At 42.9% G+C, this 23,993-nt stretch overlaps 1 protein-coding gene across 2 annotated transcripts; it reads right to left on the bottom strand.

Moving 5' to 3' along the window:
• Nucleotides 1–344: 344 nt before the first annotated feature.
• Nucleotides 345–23,504, bottom strand: arfgef2 (ADP-ribosylation factor guanine nucleotide-exchange factor 2 (brefeldin A-inhibited)). Of its 2 annotated transcripts, none has more exons than XM_028994352.1 (39): nucleotides 23,202–23,504; nucleotides 22,906–22,936; nucleotides 22,508–22,631; nucleotides 22,261–22,407; nucleotides 20,702–20,881; nucleotides 20,369–20,606; nucleotides 19,877–19,990; nucleotides 19,647–19,774; nucleotides 19,421–19,554; nucleotides 19,111–19,345; nucleotides 18,897–18,996; nucleotides 17,489–17,628; nucleotides 17,289–17,397; nucleotides 17,013–17,202; nucleotides 15,742–15,853; nucleotides 15,464–15,669; nucleotides 13,371–13,455; nucleotides 13,081–13,252; nucleotides 12,768–12,919; nucleotides 12,569–12,697; nucleotides 11,402–11,560; nucleotides 10,457–10,604; nucleotides 10,276–10,372; nucleotides 10,143–10,183; nucleotides 9,480–9,649; nucleotides 9,068–9,219; nucleotides 7,940–8,112; nucleotides 7,689–7,849; nucleotides 7,481–7,611; nucleotides 5,919–6,048; nucleotides 5,700–5,835; nucleotides 4,516–4,654; nucleotides 4,371–4,428; nucleotides 4,108–4,222; nucleotides 3,326–3,465; nucleotides 2,632–2,812; nucleotides 2,340–2,478; nucleotides 1,933–2,050; nucleotides 345–1,503 (listed from the first exon to the last, which is right to left on the bottom strand). In XM_028994352.1, exons 1-39 carry the CDS (start codon nucleotides 23,353–23,355, stop codon nucleotides 1,339–1,341), a joined length of 5,433 nt encoding a protein of 1,810 aa, XP_028850185.1. In that variant the 5' UTR covers nucleotides 23,356–23,504; the 3' UTR covers nucleotides 345–1,338. The 2 variants fall into 2 exon arrangements, with proteins under 2 accessions (XP_028850185.1, XP_028850184.1); XM_028994351.1 differs by having other exon boundaries at nucleotides 346–1,503; nucleotides 2,632–2,815; nucleotides 23,202–23,500.
• Nucleotides 23,505–23,993: the final 489 nt, after the last annotated feature.

A 23,993-nucleotide genomic window follows, 5' to 3' on the forward strand; every position in this document is an offset into this window, starting at 1 on the left:
TGTGTATTAAGATGGACACTTGCTCTCTGAAGATCTCTGCACCGCTTCCTGAAACTGGGAATGGCAGCAACACCGCACAAAATCTGCCTTGAATACAGATCCATGAGCACCCCGCCCAAGTCCTGTCACACGTAATGTGGCTGGTCCAGGGTTTTAGGACACTGTCTTCACTCATCCCCTCTCAGAATGGTTCACCATGGTTTCTGCCAAACCAGGTATTTTAGGCCATTACAATATTGCAAATTCCTGGATAGACAGCATGCAAATCTCCATCCTGATGTGTATAGCAACTCTATCAACTACTCCACTGGATCAGAATTCAAACTTTATTATTAATTACATGAACAAATGCCTGGAAGATTACATCACAATATAGTATAATCAGTTGTCTCTATATTACAGGAACTATACATTTTTTTTTTCATACACTGTATATATTTATATATTCCAGGGAAGGAACATAGACACTCAAATTCTAAGCAAAGAAATGCAAGAAATAACTTTAATGCACTTGAAGAATACATACATCCTTATGTAAAATTTTATAATGCACAGAGCACAGGCCTGATACTTTTCCAATGTTAAATATGGAAAATATTTTGTAGCGGAACAATTAATTCATGGGCCATGGCAAAACAAAAAATGGAATATGACTTAGCAAACTTCATACTCAAGTTTTCACATCATAAGATGTGGGAGGAAACATAAATATATCTATATTTTGGAAGTCATAAGTAAACCTTCACAGAGCAGCATTATTCTACTTCATTTTATGATGTCACTTAAAACTGAAGAAATCCCATTTACCAAATTGGTTTCCTCTTAGAGAAGAGGAAGAAAAACTGTAAGGAACCCCGCAATGCTGTTGAAATTAATGAATGACTAAAATAAAATCGATCTTCTGCCCTTCCCTGCAGTGAAACTGGGTTTAAAGAGAGTAACAGACAAAGAGCATCATCGCAGTGGCACGGTGATGATGAAACAAAGCAGGGGGGTTCTGTTGGGGGTTCAGCAATAAGAGAGACGCACAATATGCATCTGAATGAAGTTTACATATAGGCACAGATTTTCAGACTTGACCTCAACCTCAGCATATTTGTGACATCCATGTTTGCTTCATTTCTCAAACAAAACCACATACAAATGAACAAATATGACACTACGACCAGCAACTAAAAACCAACCAGACAACAAACATGGGAACAGTAATTATGGGTAATAAATTAATGATTTCTTTCGTGAAGATCACACACAAATTCTGCTGTGCTGTCACAGTGGGTCAGCAGTTTAAAGCGCACACCACCCCTGCACTCCTTGGGAGGATGAAGCTTGCGGCCTTCAGAGCGATGGATGGCTGGCCTGGCAGGCCTCAGGCGCAGCGATGTGGAAGACGGAGCCAATGCGCAGGAAGAAGCGGCGCAGAACTGCCCGGAGCTCTGGGATCAGGTCAAATTGCATCATCTCACACAAATGGGGGTAGTAACAGGAGGCATGGGCCTTGAACTAAGGACAAGCGCATAGTTAGTCCCGCCTCTCTCCTCCTCTTTTACATTTAAAGCCACACATTCCAAAGTGCATCCTGGGCAAATCTCATTGTTGGACTAATTCTGCACCATGGCTGAATTTTGGAAAGAGACTTCAGATACAGAATTAGGAGACCACTAAGACCAATATAAAAGCAAAAAAAAAATTTCATAATAGGGGACATTTGAGATTACCATAATAAATCAGACTTATTATTATAAATAGGGCTGCCATCATTTATATATTGTTGATTAATTTTTAAATTCGTTGATTGGCCAGGCAGGGCTCCAAATGAAGGACTGATGTGGTTTTACAAATTCTGTGTCACTGGACCAAGGAAACTAGTCACAGCAATGCTAATAGTTATTACTAGTATTAATATTGATATTATAGTTCTTATTATATTACCTTGTAGTCCGGTAGCCTCAGGGTCCTTGTCAGCAGAAGCAGCAGCAGATTGGTCCAGGCCTCTCTGTGGCTTTCAGACGTCAGACTGATAAAATAACCTAGGGCTTCACTAGAAACACTGCAGACACAGACACACTCTCTATGATTAAAAATTCCAGCAGTTATCTCTCTCAACATTTCCATATTTTGTGCGATCTACATTTAAGATATGTTTACACTGTTCTGTATTTATGAGCCATGTGCAAATTTCTCCAAGGAGCCATTTGGTAGAATCGAAAGCACTTTTTTTAATATATAACCTAATGTGTATTATTTCGTTGTAAGTCCAATAAATGAGGAGGTGCATTTAAATTTTGGACCGGTAATGTGATGATTGCAGTGCCGTGTGTATGGATCTGTGTACTCACAGGAGAAGCCTGGTCTGTATATCAGGCCATGCGTCATGGAGCCTGGGGTCAGAGTTCATGCGGAACAGGATCCTCAGACAGCATGCCAGACTGCTAGTCTCCTGTTTCAGGAGATTGGGTTTTGACTTTCCTTTAAATCCTATCAGCCAACAAACCATAGAAAAATACCATAGAAAGAGATCAGAGCATGCATGTACAAGCATTTCAGAATGTACGGTCAATAATAGTCAAGCGATTCAATCTAGGTCATTTATTTATATATTTGCCCCTGCCGGTTTCAGTGTGAACTGACCGGCTCTCCACAGCACAGTTCGCTGCTCGTTGTTTGAGTTGAAGTTTCGGGCAAAGGTGTGTGACTCCAGCAAGCAGTCCAGCAGTTTGAACAGGTGCTGTGGGGACAGGCGCTGATACATTCCCTGTTCCACTTGGTCCACAGGACCACCCTCCATGTCCTCTGCCACTTCCAGCGCATCCTGCTGTGAGGGGAAATAGCATGACTTCCACAACTTCAGAGGAGGATAAGCGGATCTTTTTTTAACTACTAACTCTCTCACTCACTCACTATCCTCGCGTGTTTCAAAATAATACGAATAATCAAGATGATCAGAGAAAGAGATTTCTGGTGTGTTCACGGTGTAGGCGTGTCTGGAGTTTGTATGCTCTCCCCATGCTGGCACAGGTTTCCTCCTGCCGTCCAAAGGCATTCACAGTTGGTCAACTGGCGACTGAGTTGTCCGTAGGTGTGAGTGAAAGTTGTGTGTGTTTGTGTCCACAATGAAATGTGTCCTCTGCTTTTAACCAACCACCTTAGAGAGCAGAGGGCAGCCATGAAAAGTACCCGGGGAGCAGTGTGTGGAGACTGTGTGGAGACACCTCAGTGGTTCAGGATTTGAACCCAACCCCTTCCAATTACAAGTCCGCTTCCACTAGGCCACCACTACCCCGTTTAAGGTTTACTTGGACAAATATGGCAGGCACAGGCATACCTGAGCTGCAGCCATGTTGTCTGCGTCCTCCTTCTTGCTGGTGGTTGGGTAGAAAACAATGTTGTCGATGGTCTGGATGAGCTCCAGCTGAACTACACACTTAATCAGCAGAGCAGCAAACAGCTTTTGGTCAGACAGCCCTGGTGACACACAAAACACACACGTGACGGGGTGGGGATGTGAGTATGGGGTAGAGACAGGCAGAAAGAAAAAGAGAGTGAGCGAGATGGGATTGTTCAAGTTCAAGTTCAAGTGACCTTTATTGTCATCTTTTCTATATATTGTGCAGATATACAGAGAGACGAGAAGACGTGGCTCCAGTTTACAGTGCAACATAAAAGTAGACAACAAAAAAACAGAAAACAGATGCGTCACATGGAATACAATATATAAATAAATAGGATACGGAATATACAATTTAGCTAAAAATGTAGTGTTAAAAAGTGACCAGTGATATATACATGTTTAGACTGTGCAAATAAATAACAGTAGTGATAGTACAGTTATTGGTTTCAGAAGAAGAGGTAGTCCGTATAGCAGCGTGTGCATATTTGCAGCAATGAGGTATAAAGTGCAGAGGTGCAACAGAGTTAGTCCACAGTGCGAGTGTGTGTGGGGGGGAAGTATGAGTGCAGGTAGTGTGTTCAGGAGCCTGATGGCTTGTGACGTATGTGTGACAGAGAGAGCAAGATCTGTGTGTGTATGAGGGTGAGACAGGTAGCGATGGGGGCTCTAAGAGAGTGTGAAACAGAGAGTGAGATAGTGGGAAGGCAGAGTCTCACTAGTGTGGCCTTTGCCCTTCCAGGTCTCATCGCTGGCAGTGGACATCTGACTCTGCCCACGGTCCGACAAGGTCCGCTCAAAACTACTTTGGGATTGGGAGTCCATCTCAAGATCCTACACACACACACACACACACACACACACACACACACACACACACACACACACACACCCCCCAAAGCACAGTGTAAGCATCAGAGGAATGTCAAACTGAGAAGAGCTTGATTCAAAAGTTTGTGGATGTATAATTCAAACCACTCACTGTGTGCCTCCCGTCTCCGCCTTCTTCATCCTGTGCAGCGGGCCGCCATGTCAGCAAGCTGGTAAAACATTTCTAGCGGTCACTCAACAAAGCAAACGCACAGACACACCACAGCGTGCAGTACTCGGGTGTGGGCGGGGCTTACGCATGGGGGCTGGCGCTCTGGAATATGTCTAGCATGCAGTTGCAGGTGATGTCCCACACCTCCGGGCTGAACTTCTCCCCATTCTGGATCACAAGGTTTTCTAGGCAGTTGGTGCCAGAGCGCGCCAACTGTTCATTGTCTGGGGCGAGAGAGAGAGAGAGAGAGAGAGAGAGAGAGAGAGAGAGAGAGAGAGGAGATTTCACATATTAACTACCTGAAAATAGGACTCATTTTCTGAATTACTTCAAATCTGCCAGAAGCTCTTATTTAGCCAAGCCAAGATCAAGTAAACCAAGGCCCACCAGCTACTTAATTAGGTCCATCTGTACAATTGCTTATTCAAATAGCTAATCTGCCAAATAACATGGCAGCAACAAGCATTTAGACAGAGCGTCAGAATGTGGCATATCTGTTGGTGCTCCTGGGACTTTCAAACACAACCATCTAGGGTTTACAGAGAATGGTCAATTTTTTAAAATCCAGTCAGCAGCAGTTGTGTGGACGAGAATGGCTTCTTGAAGAGAATTTGCAGAGTGGTTTGAGATAAAAGAAAGGCAGCCCCTGGTTACATCCATGGCATGCAGAATACAAACTCTGAATCAAACACGTCTAACTTTGAAAGAGATGGGTTATGCTGGGTGCCACGCCATTCAGCTAGCAGGAAGCTGAAGCTACAACTGCCTCTAGATCAGGCTGGTGGTATGGGTATGGGTGATATTTTCTTGCCAAACTTAAAGCTCATTAGTTCCAGTATTGTTTACATATCACAGCCTACCAGAGTTGCTGAACATGCAACATATGGACACAGCATATTTCTGATTCCCACTTGCAGCAGGATAATGCACCATGTCAAAAGTCAAAAAGTATATTCATCCCACACTGGTTTCTACCAAACTCCAATGGCCTCCACCAGATCTGAATCCAGTAGAGCATTTTTGGAATGTGGTGGAATGAGATTTTCAAATTATGGATATTTTGGGAATTTCATTATTTAAAATGGGAAATGTAAAGATTATTTATTAATTCAGTTTGAGATTAATTATAAAAATTATACATGATAATTAATAAAAAATAAATAAATAAAGAATGTGCTTCAATGCCTTGTTTAGCTCAGTGCGGTGGTTAGAAGACACAGAATGAGGAGGTTTCTGAAGTGGCCAGACCTGTGTATGTCAAGGACCCACCTTGCCTGACACACCACTGCAATTGTACAAAGATGTCAGCCAGCAGAACCTCACTGAGTGGTTCGTAGAACTGTGTGAAGACATCGCCAATCGCGTATAGAGCGTGATTACATGTTGTGGTCATCCACTCAGTTTTCTGCAGGACAAACACAGACACACACAACTGCAGAACACTGTACCCCTTATAGTTGTCTTAGCATTCAGATAATTTTACCTCACCTCAGTCTGCTGCTCAGGAAGTTTCATGTTGTCAAAGATCCGAAAAACGATGCGGAAAAGGTCATGCCACCAGTGCTTTTCAAAGGTGTGGCCATAACTCTTCATAATTTCAAACATCACTGTCAGCGCTCTGCAGGTCATTTTTAAATGAACAAAACCAGATCACATTATTGTGTGCCACAATAAACACACACACACACACACACACACACACACACACACACACTCTCTCTATCTCTCTCTCTCTCAAAATCTGAATTCTGACTAATCAAGAGGAAAACATTAATTCATAAATCAGCACAACACTTGTCACCGGTCCCACAAACACACAAGCTCAATCCACTTTTGTGTATTGGATAAGTTAACATTAGTAATTATAAATGCTTTTTTGAAATTGATCAAGTAAGGCGATCACATCCGAAAAGAGCATTTTAAGCCAATATTTGTGTGGCTAAATTTCAAAATGAAGCTTTGGTGAGCTAATGTGGAGGATAGAATAGGTCTAACGACTCCAAACGTGCAGCTTGATTTTTTTTTTTTCCCCATTAGTATATTGCAGATGTATTGATGGACATGTTTGAATAAAGAACCATACAGTATTGTGGCCGGCCAACCTGACTGGACCAGCATGCTTTATACACTATGAGTGCTAGACTAAAAAGAAAATGTGCAGGGAAATTAGTGAATGGATGTAAATAGTCGAATGTTGCAAGTTGTGATGTTTGTTACATGGGGGGTTAAAGACAGTTTAGTGTAGGTGGGTAAATAGGCAATGTCTCTGATGTGCCAAAGAGTAAGAGGAGCAGCGTTCTCGCTGGTCAGTAATCCACCAGTGTGGTAGTAGCCTAGATGGTAATACACTTGCCTATGAACCAAAAGACCACAAAGCCACAGGTTCAAACCCAACTTACTACAATTGTGTCCCTAAGCAAGAAACACACATAACCCTGAGTGTCTCCAGGGGGACTGTCCCTGATAAATGCTGTAAATCTAAAAGGTATTTACTCAAGAAAACAGACAGTGTATATTTGACTTTTGCAGGACTCCACATTCATTGCCAGCTAAAACACACAAAGACTTACACTGAATAATTTTAAACTAAAAAGGTACGCATTGCATGTTTCATACACAAAATGTATTCGAGCTGGTAGGCATGTTGTGGTATTAACACCCATCATCCACGTTTTGTTAAATTTGCTGAAATATACTGTGCAATACTTTAATGTATAAATAGCAGTTTTTTCAGAGCAACTGGAAAATATTCTATGTAAATATATTTCTAAAGATGATATTCACATATCACCAGATGTCAATAATATCACATGCAAAGAAATAGATGAAACTGTAAATGTAAACCTATCAGCTGGGACCGAACCAGCTGGTTTTCAAGTGGCAAGACGGCCTTCTGATGGTGTCATGACTTTTGGATTATTACACATAATTTAATCTATGGAACATCCACTGATTTTTTTTACATGTGTGGATGGGTTGTTTAAGACATCTTGTGCCCACAACGCACATGCACACACACAATGTCAGCATACAAGGTTCTGTTGCCTGACCTGGTCCGGACATCCAGTTTGCAGCGATTGATTATGCAGGACAGCTCAAACAGGATGGGAAACCAGCCCCTCACCCATACCCTGTCGCCAGGGGCGACGTTCATGTCATCACTGGTGTACTCCCTCAAGGCCTGAACAACAATTTAAAAATTATTTTCACAATCTGGAAATACACAAAAAAAAAAAAAATCCCAACAGTTCTGCTGACCTGCGGCCGGCTGGAAACGTATCTGGCACAGTGTCGAATGAGCCGAATGGCCTCCATACTGGTGTCAGGAAATGCGGCGTTGCACACAAATTCAGACAAACATTTGACTGCATCTTGGAAAGAGTCTATGGCCGATCCGAAGTGCTGCTGGAAGGTGTTGGCTGACACATATAGACAGATCTTTATAAGACACAAATTCAGATGGAAATTGATGTAAAAAAAAAAAAAAAAAAAAAAAAAAAAAAACTCACTAACGACATGTCCGGTGGTCTGGAATGCTAACTCCACAATGCTTTCATCGTGGTCAGAAGCGGCCTGATGGAACACAGAAAAAATATTCTTCCATCCAGAGCGGATGTTAGCGGCTTGGGAGTTCACCATCTGCGCTACGCAGCGGATCACCATGTCCCGAATGGTGGGAGACCTGCAGAGAAGATGATCCCATGGACATTTTTAATAAATTGTATAATAAATTATTATAATCCTAATACCTGATATTTAAATAGCTTCCACAGCATAGTTACATTTTAGCAATAAATCAGAAAAAAAAAAAAACATTTTTAGGCCTATTTAAACCTGCAGATGTCCCACAGTCACTAGTAAAGACTTACAGATTACAAAAGATTTGTATCACTTTTTCTTATGTTAGAACCTTATTCCAAATAATGACAGCATGGAGACAAGCTTAGTTTAAAGTTTTGGCAACTATAAAACTAAAAAAATTACATGACAAATGACATGTACATAAGTGTTCACAACCTTTGCTCAATATTTTGTTGATGCACCTTTGGCAGCAATTATGGCCTCAAGTCTTTTTGAATATGACGCCACAAGCTTGGCGCACTTATCCAGAACTACATGCATACAGACTGATTGGTTTTAACGTGACAGTAACTTTGCATCTTTTCCATGATGAGAGTCTGTGTTTGGCTGATCTGAAGAACTAAGAGTGACGTATGTCACTATGTAATTGGTCTGATATGACAAGGATCATCGTGTTGGTGGAAGGAAGCCTATAGTTAGCTTATAAAACCCATTAGACCATGTAAATGCTGAAGGTCTCATAAGCATGTAGCGGCTTATATGCTGGAATTTATGGTACTTCTAATGTGTAGCGAGATGACTACAGCAGAGAATAAATTTGTTCACTGACAGCGGCATTATCAGGTGATATTTCCAGAATCTTGCAGTTTGTTCCAACTGAACTTTTCAAAACACTTGTAAATGCCCCCTTACTATTTGTTCAGCTATGATAAGGTCAGGGGTTAATCAGAAATCAGGTTTTTGCTCATTTAGAACTGGTGCTCAACCCTAGATGTATTATAGTTCATTACAGGTAATGTCTCCATCTTTATTTCGGTACATTAAAATCTCAGCACCTGTTCTTTTTCATGATGTGCTCAAATGGCCGGAGGAAGTCCTTCTGGAAGCGGAAGTTGGCAAGCTCTCCCTTTTCAAGAAACTTCATGGAGAGCTGTCTCAGAGAGTCCACTGCAAAAATGGCCACATCCTCATTGGGGTTACATCCAACCTGGTAAAACAGCCACATGTCAGATGGTGGGCGATGTGGCCAACACTCACCACAATAACCACTTTCACATGGCATGATGGAGTATATATCATTTTGGATTCTGCCACAGCAGAGGTACAGTACATTTCCCTATTCAAATCCATAAAAAATAAATAATAATAGTAGAGCTATGTCATATCATGTGACTGCTCAATTAATGAACATTTAACACTTTTTAATAAAGACTTATAGCTCCCAAAAGGTTTTATTTTATACTGTACCTTGTTAAAGTGGTCACCTATCACCTGCCATATGCGTGACCACTGCAGCCGGATTCGGTTCATGTTGTAGTAGGAAATCTCCACAATCTTCTGCAGGCTGAACATTCGTGGCTGGAGCGCTGAGGCCAGCTCATCCATCGAGACCGCACAGAGCCAGCGCACAAAGTCCACTACAGCATTAGAAGAACATTCATTTCAATACTTCAGAAATTAAGAATAAAATATAATAAACCAATGACATCCACACTGGGGAAAAAAGAAAAGATTCCAAACAGGAGCAGATGAATAAAATGCTACACTTTATGACTGTGGTAAAAAGAAGGAAAAAAATTTAACTCTGTAAGATCTGATACCGACATCACCAATGCAGACAGAGGTGACAACGCTCATTTCTATTTAGTAATGTGTTTGAATTGAATGCTATTTGTAATTCAATTATTCTTCTCTGACATAAGAAGTGAAATTTTTGATATACACACACACACACACACACACACACACACACACACACACACACACACACACTATATGAAGTAATAAAGTAATAAAAGAGCAGCAATGTGGGTTTATCCTTATGGCCTTTTTATTAAAAATCACAGAACTTAAGACAAGTTTTTTTATGAAGGCATGTAAACAAATAAATAAAAATAAACCCACACATACCTATAGCATTCCCATCAAGCCGCGTAGAGCCGGTGAAGATGCTGTGACAAAAAAAACAAAAAAAAAATCTGAATCAAAAGCAATAAAACTGAGAGTAACTGTTGACTGGGTTGAGCTGCAGAGGATTAAGTACCGGTCTACAGCCACCACCACACTCTGGGAACTCGTCTCTCCAACAGACTCCTGCAAGTGAGCCATCTGACGCCGGTCGGGACCACCCACGAGAGTACCTGTGATCAGATATACACATACACACACTTAACACAAACACACACAGGCAGAGCTCCCAAAACCACAGCACTGAGTCACATTACCCAGGCCAAGGGGCATGAACTCTTCACCCGCCACCGGAAAACCTTTGATGCCAGCGTCCCGATCCCGTACCACCCCTGAAATATAGCGTGCCTTCACTCCTGTGCCAATGAGCTGTGCCAACTCCAACTGACTGATGCAACGCAGGATCTGAAAGTCAAAGGTCACATGTGTAGCACGTGTAGGGATGGGTACAGTGGTTATTAATAAAGGATGATTCGCTGTGAAATACACTATGTCAAAAAACAAGAGAGATTGAGTAAATGCTCAAGAGATATTGCTTAAAATATCCCAAAGCATTTGTATTTTTTACTATTAATCAAGTAATTAAATTAAAATATAACTTATGTAACATGCACTGTACTAAAAAAAGAATTATCATATGCAAGATTCACACCTATTTCTACCCAAGAAAAAATTAGCAAGAGCCAAGCAGCATGCCAACTAAGAAACTAGTAAAGTTAAATCATTCCTGATTGTTGGTTTTAGACAGAAATGCACAGAAGTAATAATGCAATAATACAATGAAAACATACTAATAGCCATTTTTAAGCACTATAAGGCATTAGATTTATTTTGTAATGATAAAGAGAAGCCAAGGATCGTATTCACAACGTGTACTAAAAATCAAGTCCCCAGGTAGTAAAACCAAACTCAAGTTATCAGGTTTCTCAGTAGGCAGTAGAGCTGGAAATCTTGGGTCGATTCGGGCTCAAGCAGTAAATGAGCAGTTAGCATCTATAGTACCTATACAGCAGGAGGCTTTGAGGGAACCGCAAATCTCTGTTCTCAAAATCATAGCAATTTGTGAGATAATTGACTAAATATAGTCTAATATATCTTGTCAGCTCAAATGTAAAAGATAACATTTATATAAAGCAACAATAAAAGTATAGACAATAGTACCAATGATGTCTTAAATAGTGGGTTTCATGTTTAAGGTTCACCTCATGCCAGGCGTTGCCCAGGTAGTTGCCATCTGTGTGAGCCACAGTGATGAGGGTCTTTATGGTGTCAATATTCTTCTGCTTCATCTCAGTGATGCTGGAGCTGGCGGTCAGCAGCGTGAACCGGGCCAGCGCCTGGACATATGCGTCTCGCTCCAGCTGAAGAGAGAAGGCAGAGCACCCACTCACTCTCTCCACGAATCACGCACACATCTACTTTTATGTATTTTGCCTCAATGCGTGAAACCTGTGTTGATCATTATATTTTGGTATTACCAAGCAATTAGTTACATTTGGCAAGACATGTATAAAATTTTTCAGGTTCCTCCAAATTCGATACTATCTAAACGAGAAAAACGCCTCATAATATAGTTCATCAATAAGGAAATTCTAATTAAAAGGCTACACTGATCGTCCATAGAATTCAGATCTGGTTTTATCTGCACCAGTGGGGGGGATTTTATTGATGTGTTCCTAAAAGAGAAAGTGGGCAAGGGTAAAGATTTTTCTGACTCTGATGAGGACCAGAATGACGGTGGATTCATAGCACCTCCCTTAGCCTCAGAATTGGTTCATGAGGCAACAGAAGTGCTAGCCAAACAAATCAGTTCCCATGCGAACCCTCAGTTACACCGAACATGTCATACACTGCGCTGCACTCTGAAACCCACTGTTTCTGAACTAGGGTCATTCATGTGGATTCTGCTTTTACATGGACCACCATCTTAAACATTGCTGCTGACCAAATACACCCCTTCATGGAAAGATGGCAGTGCCCTCATTCTGCAGAACAACGCACCCTGATTCAGTGATCGTTTTGTTCTTTAGGACTATAATTTCACAAAGAAATAGGTTGAAAAGCTATAAAAACCATGATCAAATCTAAATAGTGATTTAACTGTATGAAAAAAACATTAGAAATTATGATATTTTGCCATATTGCCCACCCCTAGCCAAGTGACAAAATCTGAATTTAATCATCATAATTCTTTTATTCAGGAAACAAGGACAAGATTACAAAGAGTATGATTTTGTTAATATACTTACAGCACAAAAAAACTGGTGCAACAGCTATTTTTTTTTACTTTCCTGCTCTTTAGCTTTCATTCAGTGTTACTTTTTACAGTGCAAAAGACAGTACAATAAAAACTGTGGTGACCTACTGACCTGCATGTTGAAGATGCAGGCAATACGAACAGCACAGCGGATCCCTTCCAGGCACAGGGACGCCACCTCTTGATCGTCACAGTCCTGTAGCCCAACACTGAACGCAGCCAGCAGGGGTGTCCAGGCCAGCTGTGATGCACACAGACACAAGATCAATGACATCCTCAACATAGCAGCCTGCTGGAAGGCATTAATGTACCTTAAACATGGGTCTAACATGCTCCAGGTGAGTAGCACTAAAGAAAGGGGCCTGGGCGTGGCTCACAGCCTCCATCAGGGCCTTGGCGGTCCGGGCCATCTGCTCCATCTCCATGTTGTACAGCAGCCGCCTCTGCTTCTCACTGGCTACATCTGTCAGGGCAAGCAAGACTTACAGTGTGAATCTCCCTAACCCTGGTATTCAGAGCAATTTCTGCAATAATATTATAGAAAATACACAGAACACACACACACACACACACACACACACACACGGTTCTTCGTTATGCTGCACATTAGGTATGGACACTCACTCTGCTTGCTGGATTTCGGGGTGATTGAGAACTCTTTAGTCTCCTTCATGGCGATCTTCTTGCCTGCAATCTCATCGTAAATAGAGGAAAGGTACTCTTCCGGCAGGTCCTTACTATCATTAATTCCACGATTCATCTTGATGTACTGCTCTTTAGTCATTTTATTCTTCACCTGAATGGAGGGAGAACACCAAGAGTAGCAGAACATGAGGAAAAGTCGGGGACACCAAGAGAATTCGACCAATGGAGAACTGAGAAGGCTGCCAGGCCGTGGCTTGCCCTGCCCTGACCTGAGGACTGTGCAGGTCTGTGGTCAGCATGATGATGGAGTAGGCCAGAACATATGCAGTGTCTGCACTTGCAAATAGGGTCTGCCTGCACAGAAAACAAGAGCACAGTCATTCCACCGTCCATGAAGCTCAAAGCAGTTTTTCCACAAGACCAGCATGCAACTTCCTCACTATATCTGATGAAAAACACACTGGCCTATGGACCAGTAGGACACAAAGTCCCAGATTCAAACCCCACTTAGTACTACAGTGTCCCTGAGCAAGACACTGGATAGAGGAGAATCGGGCCTGTATAGGGTGGCCAGACGGAAGTCCCTAAGTAAAGGTACATGGCAGTCCACCTGGAGGGCTAAAAAGGCAGCTGAAGGACTCTCAGACCGTTAGAAAACCAAATATTCTTCTCTGAAGAGATAAAAATTGAACTTGAAGATGTTGAGTCATGTTGGGAGGAAACCAGGCACAACTTATCACCAATACCATCCTTACAGTGAAGCATTTTGGTGGCAGCATCATGCTGTGAGGATGTGAAGTGAAAGTGAAGTTATTGTCACACGTGATACAGAGCACACAGTGAAATTTGTCCTCTGCATTTAACCAATCACCCTGAGTGAGCAGTGGGCAGCCATGACAGGCGCCCGGGGAGCAGTGTGTGGGGATGGTGCTTAGCTCAGTGTCACCTCAGTGTTAACTAGGCGGGTCGGGATTCGAACCGGCAACCTTCTGATTACAGGGCCGCTTCCTTAACCGCTAGCCCACCACTGCCCCAATGTTTTTCAGAAAGATAAAGGGAAAGATGACTGCAGCAATGTACAGTCATCCTGGATGAAAACCTGCTCCAGAGCGCTCTTGTACTCAGATTGGGGTGACGGTTCAGCATGTTAGACCCTAAGCACACAGCTAAGATATCAAAGGAGTGTCTTCAGGACAACTCGGCGAATTTCCTTGAGTGGCCCAGCCAGAGCCCAGACTTGAACATCTCTGGAGAGATCTTAAAACGGTTGTGCACCGACGCTTCCCATCCTACCTGATGGAGCTTGAAAGATGCTGCAAAGAGGAATGGGCCAAACTGGACCAAAGATAGGTGGACCGAGCTTGTGGCATCATATTCAAAAATACTTGAGGCTGTAGTTGAGGTCAAGCGTACATTGACAAAGTATTGAGTAAAGTTTTTTTTTTTTTTCTCTTCTTTATAAATTTACCAAAAGTAAACTTTTTTTCACTTTGGCATTGTCATTTCGTGTGTAGAATTCTGAGGGAAAATGTATTTAATCAATTTTGGAATAAAGCTGTAACATAAAATGTGGAAAAAGTGAATACTTTCCTGGATGCAATGTATTCAACGACCAAAAAAAAAATTTCAATATAAAGTCCTTCACAGAAACCACAACCACAAGTTTTCCTAAAAATAACACATTTATATTGTTCAAAAACAACCAAAATTACTGCCCACATACACGAAAATTTATGTCTGAAGTCATGAGCTGGTTATCTACACATCACACATGCCCCCCCCCAATATACAGTACAGGCCAAAAGTCTGGACACCTTCTCATTCAATGTGTTTCCTTTATTTTCATGACCATTTACGTTGGTAGATTCTCACTGAAGGCATCAAAACTATGAATGAACACATGTGGAGTTCTGTACTTAACAAAAAGTGGAGACCTGACCTCCACAGTCACCGGACCTGAACCCAGTCCAGATGGTTTGGGGTGAGCTGGACCCCAACAAGTGCTAAACACCTCTGGGAACTCATTCAAGACTGTTGGAGAAGCATTTCAGGTGACGACCTCTTGAAGCTCATCGAGAGAATGCCAAGAGTGTTCAAAGCAGTAATCAGAGCAAAGAAACTAGAATATAAAACATGTTTTCACTTATTTCACCTTTTTTTGTTAAGTACAGAACTCCACATGTGTTCATTCGTAGTTTTGATGCCTTCAGTGAGAATCTACCAACGTAAATGGTCATGAAGACAAAGGAAACACGTTGAATGAGAAGGTGTCCAGACCTTTGGCCTGTACTGTATACAGAGGAGCAGCTGACAAGCAAAATTAGGGCTGGATGGTGTTTCACTATGCGTACACGTGACTCACCCCTGATTGCACTCCAGGTAACGTGCAGCAAACTTCTCCATGAGACGATCAATTTTTTGAGCCTCACCAGGAAGGCGGAATCCCTCCAGGAAGACACGCAGTGCTGAGACAAAGTCTCGGCCACAAAAATCGAGCTGGTCCACGTAGCAGTACATGACTTCCTTATTAAAGCGCTCCTTCTCCCCCAGGAACTCACCGACCTGTGTCTGAAGCAGCCAGAAAACATGTCAAAGAACAGTGAGGGCCGAACAAGTTCCATTAACACTGCGACAACTCACTGTATCCAAACGCTCCTCTTGGTGCAGGAACTGGGACACATCTTCTGCTGAAGCTCCCAGCATTCCTTGGTCCTGCAGGTACTGAATGCCTCTCTTTGGCTTTTTGTTGAACCTTAAGGAGCAAAAAATGTATTAGTGGTTTAAATGGAGCTTCTTTTCTGAACTGTATGAACTATAATGCGTAAGTGTACATTGAGCACAATTAGAAAATCTATATTGCCCATAAAGCACGAGTTGTTTTAAAGACAAGTGAAGTGATTGTCACTTGTGATACACAGCAGCACAGCACAGGGTGCACACAGTGAAATTTGTCCTCTGCATTTAACCCATCACCCTGAGTGAGCAGTGGGCACCATGACAAATGCTGATAAATGCTCTAAATGACAGGCGCCCGGGGAGCAGTGTGTGGGGACGGTGCTCTGCTCAGTGGCACCTTGGTGGATCGGGATTCGAACCGGCCACCTTCTGATTACGGGGCCTCTTCCTGAACCACTAGGCCACCACCACCCCATGTTTAGAGCCCGTTGTCTTTAGACCATGTTTCTTGTTTCATACTGTGAATTTGGGAGGGATACTTTGAAAAGATATAGATTAGAAATGCAATTTGTAAAATACTTTGGTTCAATATATAATGTTAAAATTGCATGCAGCAATGTAAATGTGGACATTCAGCTACCTAAAGTAGACTGAACACAGCAGTGTCATTTTTCTTGACCTTAATATGAGGGATCGGGGGATCAAACTCTTCATTAAAGAACATAAATTAAGATTTCCAGCAAAGAAAATAATGTAAATCTGTTGCATGTATTCCAAATGTGAGCCTTCTATAAACCCTTCACTTGCTGGCTCCCGCCCTCAATCGCACTCCTAATCTCGGACAGCGCCTCCTAGCTGCTTACTTCAGCTAATATGTCTGCTTCATAGAAATCTAACATGCTTTTCCCTGACATTGAAACAGTTACAACGTGGAAAATTAGTAGCCTAGTGGGTAAGTTCAAACCCCACTTACTACCATTGTGTCCCTGAACAAGACTTAACCCTGAGTGTCTCCAGGGGGACTGTCCCTGTAACTATTGATTATAGAGCACTCTGGATGAGGGCGTCTGATAAATGCTATAAAAGGAAATTATCCAACTGTCATGTAATAAGCATTCAAACTTATTCAAGCAATCAGAAACAATAACTATTTTCTCTAATCACAAGCTCTGTAAAATGTGAATTCATTGTGCAAGGACATTGTCTAGTCCTCACTACTGTCCAAACACACTCACAGGTCAATGCCATGCTCAATAATGTCCTTCTGTTGCTTGATGACCTCATACTGCTCAGGGTGGTCGGGCTGGGTACACGTCAGGCTAGAGGAGACGCTGGAGTCTAGAGAAGTGGTGCTGCCCCTGCGTGAGGACACCTGATCCAGAAATTTCACCTCCACACCCTCCCCCTCCGCCGACTGCTCCTGACCTGAAGCGCAGAGAGGCAGGTTTTAAACTCACACAGAAAGGCTGGATTCTCTCTCGGCCTCACACACACATATTACAAGGTCTCACCCAGATTGGTCTGTTGGTTGGGGTTGATGTACAGCCCCTTACTCCATTCCACCATACACTTGAGAATCGACACCAAACACTCCAAGCCCTTCTTTCGCAAACTAAGCTCCTGCCAAGATGCACGTGCACAGATGCATTAGATGAACTCTGTAGCCCTTAAAAGATGAAAGTGACCCTAATCTGAATTCAGTGCACCTTACTTGTAAGGGGGTCATGCCCAGCTCCTGTCCACTGCGGCCCTGTGCGATTTTGGACAGGTCATTCACCAGCCGCTCAAAGATGTTGGCAGCATTTAGGTCACAGTCATAATTGACATAGATGTCCACAACACACTGGGCATCTGGGAGAGAAGCAGGTATTATTAGAATAAAAATATGAAAAGGCCACAAGGAAGCTAGTATTCACAGTAGGGATGCTCCGATTAGGGTTTTTGGGGCCCATCAGCAGAATCTGGAGTGATCGATATTGATCATTAGGGGTGTTTAAATTAACCACATAATCGATGCATTGCAATGCAGACGTGGGTGATTCTGCATCGATGACATCATAATGACATTGCTTGGTGATTTTCTAGTTAAAAAGCTGATCTCAGTACAGCGCCACTCCAGGCAGGAGTTCGGCCTTGTCCACATGGATGTTTGAAATGAACGGCCCACACGTTTTTGCTGCTCTGTTGCTGCTTCGATTGGCGTTTCGCTGGCATTCACTTGACATTGTTTAATGCTGATCGGGATTTTGATAGAAATTGACGCTAAGAAACATTGAATGCAGTGTTTATTTAATGCCATGCTGGACGCCCGTGTGGACACTTTGGAAAACAGTTGACGTTCAGTCTGTACTCACCTGACGCCACAAACACCACAAAAACGGCAGACGTTCGTGAACGAGGCCTTAACGCTCATTTAACTGACGTATTTGAAAACTTGATGTAAAAAAATTTATGGGACGCATTGTGATGCATAGGTAATAACCGAATCGAATCATGAGACCAGTGAAGGTTCCCACCTCTACTGAGTTTTTAAAAATGGATAATCTACAGGGTTCAAACAAACCCGGTCCTCAGTGTCACATCTGTATGTGGTTTCAGATCCACTGGGTGCATTGGCTGGGATCAGAGCCTGGCCGCTTCACCCACGGAGATCGCATTTTCCGATCGGTTCCTGCTGCTTGCCATGCATTGAGCCACCTCTGGTTGAATACTGGCACTCTCGCTTACTTTTGGTTTTTCATTACCCATACTCCGTTTTGCCACTTTCATCTTTTAGTTAATCTCACCCTATTCTGGGACATAACACTCAGCCAGGACATTTAAATGTTAAATATATTTAATTCTATTAAAAATATTAGTGTAGTGATTAACAGGAATGTTAAATACTAAATATTTTTCAGCTTATACAGTTAATATTTTGGTTTGTAAAAAAAAAAAAAAAAAAAAAAAAAGACAATGCTATTTGTTTTTAGTCCAATATTGATTTTCTGTAAAGTAAGTTTTTGATTACGAATCTAACGTTTAGTGTTAATGTGATGCATGAAAATACAAACTATAATATGAATATATAGTTTTACTCACAAATACATCTGAACAGAGACTCACACGAGAGAACTCACCTGCACAAATGCGTGTGAGAGTCTGGATGACCATCCACTTGTGCTCAAACGAACTGGACGACGTCTCCAAGATGGTCAGAAAAATCTCTCTGAAGAAAACCTGGGATGGGAAAAAAAGAGAGAAGGAATGGAAACACATAAAAGACAGAGAGACATGAAAGTTGTATTTTCCTTCTAACCCCTCTCATACACACACACACACACACACACAAACCTCTATCTGCATTTTCAGGTGTACTTTGAAGTGGCTCAGTAGTGTGAGAAAGATGGCGAGCGACAGCTCAAACACCTCAGGCACCGCAGACACGCCATTCTTAGACAGGGCCACACACAGGTACTGCTTTATGGCGTTCACAAACATCTCATGTGTCCGAAAGACCGGCCCCGCCCCCTGCAGCACGGACAGCAAAAGCTGCAGAGACACAACCTTTGAGCGCAGCTCGTGAGATCTGAGGGACAGAGAGAGAAGAGGAGCATCACACCTTTGATCGAATGGCAACAGCAACTTGTAAACCATCTCTTACTTTGGGTCCGGCGGGCCTTCGCCCAGTGGCTTCATGGAGAGTTTGCAAAGTGAACGGAACACCAGAAACGCATCCTTCTGCAGGATGTGGGAGAACCGTGCTGCATTGTGCGAGTTCTGCATGAGTTCGGCATCCTGCACACACATGCGCACACATTCTGAACCCGCCCTCTGTATTAGATTCTAACTCACAAAACCAGAGAGAAAAGCGGCATAACTATACAGACCATAATGTCCACAGAGGACACGTAGGTGCGGTCATCTTCCATGCCATTCATGTGCTGTGTTTGCACTTCACCGATGCAGGGTGATGCATCTGCAGGCGTGGAATCAGAGTCGGCATGATTCTCTTCGCCTGCCATACGTAAACAACATTATTCACCAGCAACTGAAATCCAGATCACCATTAAACACAGAACATCAGCCTTTTCCACAGTCTGGACACCATCTGACTTACCTCCCTCCCCTTCGTCCACCACTGCACCACTTGTTGGGTCACTGGCTGCCTGCTCTGGCTGGGTGTGAAGGTCATTGTCCGACTCATGGTGCAGTGGAACAGGCTGTTCTGTCTCTGATAAAACGAGAAGTTGCATTTGAGGATATGGAAATGAGTGCAAAAAGATAACATTCCCTTACACTAATGTATAAATGTTAATGAAACATCAGTAAAAGAAAATGATTTGTATTTCTATATTATGTACATGTACATACATAACATTGTATGCACGAACAGCTTAGTCATATTTTGAGTACTTTGAAGATTGCTTTATACTGATGGCTAAGATGGCTATATCACAGTATTTACTAGAGTTGTACATCACTTGATTCATAATTTGATTATTACGTTTTTTTTTTAAATAGATTTCCCAAAATGTTTCCCCATCAATTCAGACTCCTCACTGTGGTGTGTAGTAAAAAAAAAAACATGGACCAATCAAATTCTACATACCTGAAATCCCAGTGAGCACACCCTCCTCTGCACTGCTGTCCTGTTCTGTGCTCTCTGACTCCCCATTCAGAGGGGGCGTGGCCATAACGTTGGCAGATGGTTCACCGTTATCTGGGAGCGGGTGTGCAGGTCCAGGGGAGACTGATGATTGGCTGGTGGCGGAAGAAGGACTCCGAGTGACAGGAGAAGAGTTCTGTACCTGTAGTCGGCACTGCTCCATCTCCTGAGCCTCCACCACCTGTAGTGGGTCGAGAACCCCCAACCAAGCACTTATTAACTGTTTCAGGTGTAAGATTCACGAAAAGGAGCAGTAATGGAGGAAGTGCCACAGACCGCCTGGTTCTCCATGCGTGTGAAGATGACGTTGAGCATCTGGGTCAGAGTGGCTTTGGCTGTGGTCTGATTGATCAGGTTACGGCTGGCCAGATAGATGTTATAACAGGTGCGCACAGTGAGCAACACTGTCCCTTCATGGATTTCAATGTGTGGTGAGGTCACAGCAGTTAAAAGGGCCTGTAGGATGTTAGAAATAAAAAGATATATCTGCACATTCAGCCCCTTCACTACAGAGTTATTGCGCTGACACACGAATTTCAGGAATAACATTGTGTGAATGACATTTTATGAACAGACCAAATAAAATGGAGTAATACGAGTGCCAAAATTGGACAGATAAATACATCACTGTATTAGTAAAGTTTTTTTAGTTTGACCTTAATGTTATCTTGATTTGCACTTTATGTAGGTTAGTTAGTCGATATCACACACGTGCACTTTATTTCAGTCCATAACTTTAAATGTTACGTGTAGAAACGATGTTTCCTTTCACTACGTACGGTCTAACCGGAACGTAGCTCAAATGACAATAAAGCTAAACTTGAACTTGATCAATAGTTAAATAATAAAAATGTGTCATAAATTATTTAAAATTTGAAATTCAATATGACAAATTATAAAGACTGAAAATAAATTAATTAAATGAGGCATACTGAAATAATTTACATTCAGTGCATCATGAATTATTTCTATCGATCATTCTGACCCGTCAAAATAAGTAAGCGGGACTAACGCTTATCCAGTCAGATTGATTTGGTGAGAAGTGGTGTCGTTTCCAACACGGCGCTAACATTAATGGGTGATTTTCCAGCAGGGCTGGTAAGAGACACTGAAGAATTAGCAGACTACATCATTTACATTTACACCATTTACCAGACACCCTTATCCAGAGTGACTTACAATCAGTAGTTACAGGGACAGTCCCCCCCTGGAGACACTCAGGGTTAAGTGTCCTGCTCAGGGACACAATGGTAGTAAGTGGGGTTTGAACCTTCTGGTTAATAGGTGAGTGTGTTACCCACCAGGCTACTACCACCTACCACATCCAAGCAGTGGATGGTGAACATGAATATGTAGCAGGTAAAGTGGAGGAATTTACTGAGGTAGTTTTTGCACCTTCTGACCAATAACTTAAATGGTAGCACCATGTGGGAAAGGACACAGGCTATATAGGACGCGCCAACTGAGGGATCAGACTGACAAACAGAAGTAATTCATGATGTGCTGAATGTTCTCAAATAAAATAAATTGTGAAATAGTTCAATATTACACATGCAATTAATTTAATATATTTTAATTTCCAGGTTTTATCATTCATGTTACATTGAATTCATTCATAATGTTTAAATAGTTTGTGTCATTTTATTATTTAATAATTAATGTATTTATGTATTTCAGTTTTTGTTCTTGTAGCACTCCATAAACAAGCATAGGAACTGCTTACACAGGTTCAGGAATATTCTTCAAAATATTTCATAAATGCAGTATGTACTACTACCACACAGCAGATTAAGAGGGTTGTTCAGCTACTCCCCAATGAAGCTCCCCATCCTCACCTTAATGATCTGGAGCTGCACCCCCTCGTCGGTCTGAGGTCCCTGGAAGCAGCTGCAGATGGTCTCCACCAGCCGGTCGATCAGGCGCTTCCCGGGGGCGCCGCTGTCCGGGGCGTTACCCGTAATATGGCCATACGCGATCAGCTTCTACAGTACAAAAACGACAGGGACGGGGTGTAAAAAGGGTGTCGACAGACTGTAAACCTGGAGGTCAACAACGTGTACGTGTGTGTGTGTGAGATTATACCTGAAGGCAGTCCAGCGACGTGCTGACGATCCGTGGCGACTTGGACTGGCAGGCCAACTGAAATGGCATAACATACTTGTCTGCCTCAATGTAACCGGCGCGAGGTGGAACCACGATGCCATCTCTGTAAAAAGGGGGGGAGGATTGCGATGGTTTGTTAAAAAGTGTGGTGTGGAAGTGTGTAGAACATCCGCTCAATACAGGCTGCAAAAAAGAATATTGATCATATTACATTATACGTTTATCGCAGTACAAATGAGTAGATTTTCACTAACATGATCAATGCCCCCCAAAAATCGAATCAGTCATATTTCATATTGTAGCGGTATAAAGAGATGCCATTGAAAGTTCACGGTGACATCGGTGCTTCAGGGCAACTCGGAGATACTTTTACTTACTTTTGTCTTTCCAGCTCGACTTTGATCTCATCTGTGAAGAGAAACGTGAGGATCCGTCAGTATGAGGGTGCGGACAGGGGACGTCACCGCGGAAGGTGAATAATACACGAGCGGCCATCAATGATGCACCAGCGACACTTAAAACGCCACGTCAAAGGAAGCGACTAAGCCTCGCCCGGGACTAGCAAACCGCGACTGTTAATACGCAGCTGCGGAGCGTTAGCATCGAGGCTAGCGGAGCTAGCTCCCGGACGCCCGGCGGAGGCGGGGCGCAGGGAGGGACAGGGGGACCGTACCCAGGGCCACCTGGCAGGCTCTGCGCAGCTGGCCGTGCTGGCTCCTCTTCAGCTCCTTGTCCGCCAGGATCTTCTCCAGCGCCCGAGACAGGAACATGCTCTTGGTCCTGGTCTGGTCCGTCAGCTTGTCGTCCGAGTCGAGCTGCTCCTTCATCTCAGTGTCGCCGCTCAGGCTGCCATGGTCAGCCGGTACTGTCTCAGCAGACGTCCGGGTCGTGGCGCTGGACCGGAGGCGCCATGTCGGCGTCGCGTCACGTGACGTGACCGCCAGCTCGCGCAGCTTCCTGACTCACCGGATCTGATGCGCTTCCTAAAACGTGGAAAACCGGGAAGCGTCATTTCCACTGCTCTGAAACATGCGCCACCGCTGGATGTTCAGCTGACTCGTTTCATTTTTTCCCAGTTCACTGAGATCTTTGACTCAGTGATTTGTTCAGTAATAATACTTGGCATATCGAATTGTTGCAGATGGAGCAACAGTCATGCAGACTGCGCATGCGCAACAGATTATGGCGAATCAAAACGATCATTTTTTTTATTTATTTGTTAAACAAATGTCCAAATGTAAAAGTTAGATCTTATCAGATCTTAATAACGCATTTATCATGAATATATATTTTTCTTATCCTAATAAACACACAGGACCACATCCCCAAGGTTGTGAGTTTGAATCCCATGTGAGGAGTTTGCATGCTCTCCCCACATTGGCCCAGGTGTGTCCCGGTTTCTCCGGTTTCCAATAACAGTAGGGGGATTGGCAACTCCGAATTTTCTGTAGGTGTGAGTGAATGG

The sequence above is a fragment of the Denticeps clupeoides genome, chromosome 10 (genome assembly GCF_900700375.1).
Source record: "Denticeps clupeoides chromosome 10, fDenClu1.1, whole genome shotgun sequence".
NCBI lineage: Eukaryota > Metazoa > Chordata > Actinopteri > Clupeiformes > Denticipitidae > Denticeps > Denticeps clupeoides.

What these genes read in the sequence shown, in the direction of transcription:
- arfgef2 (XM_028994351.1), bottom strand. Translation starts at nt 23,355, where the DNA reads ATGAAGGAGCAGCTCGACTCGGACGACAAGCTGACGGACCAGACCAGG. An exon ending in TACCTGGAGTGCAATCAGGG is followed by an intron (nt 13,456 to 15,463) that starts GTGAGTCACGTG and finishes TTTTCTGTGCAG; the next exon opens with GCAGACCCTATTTGCAAGTG. An exon ending in CACATCATGAAAAAGAACAG is followed by an intron (nt 8,113 to 9,067) that starts GTGCTGAGATTT and finishes TCTTCTCTGCAG; the next exon opens with GTCTCCCACCATTCGGGACA.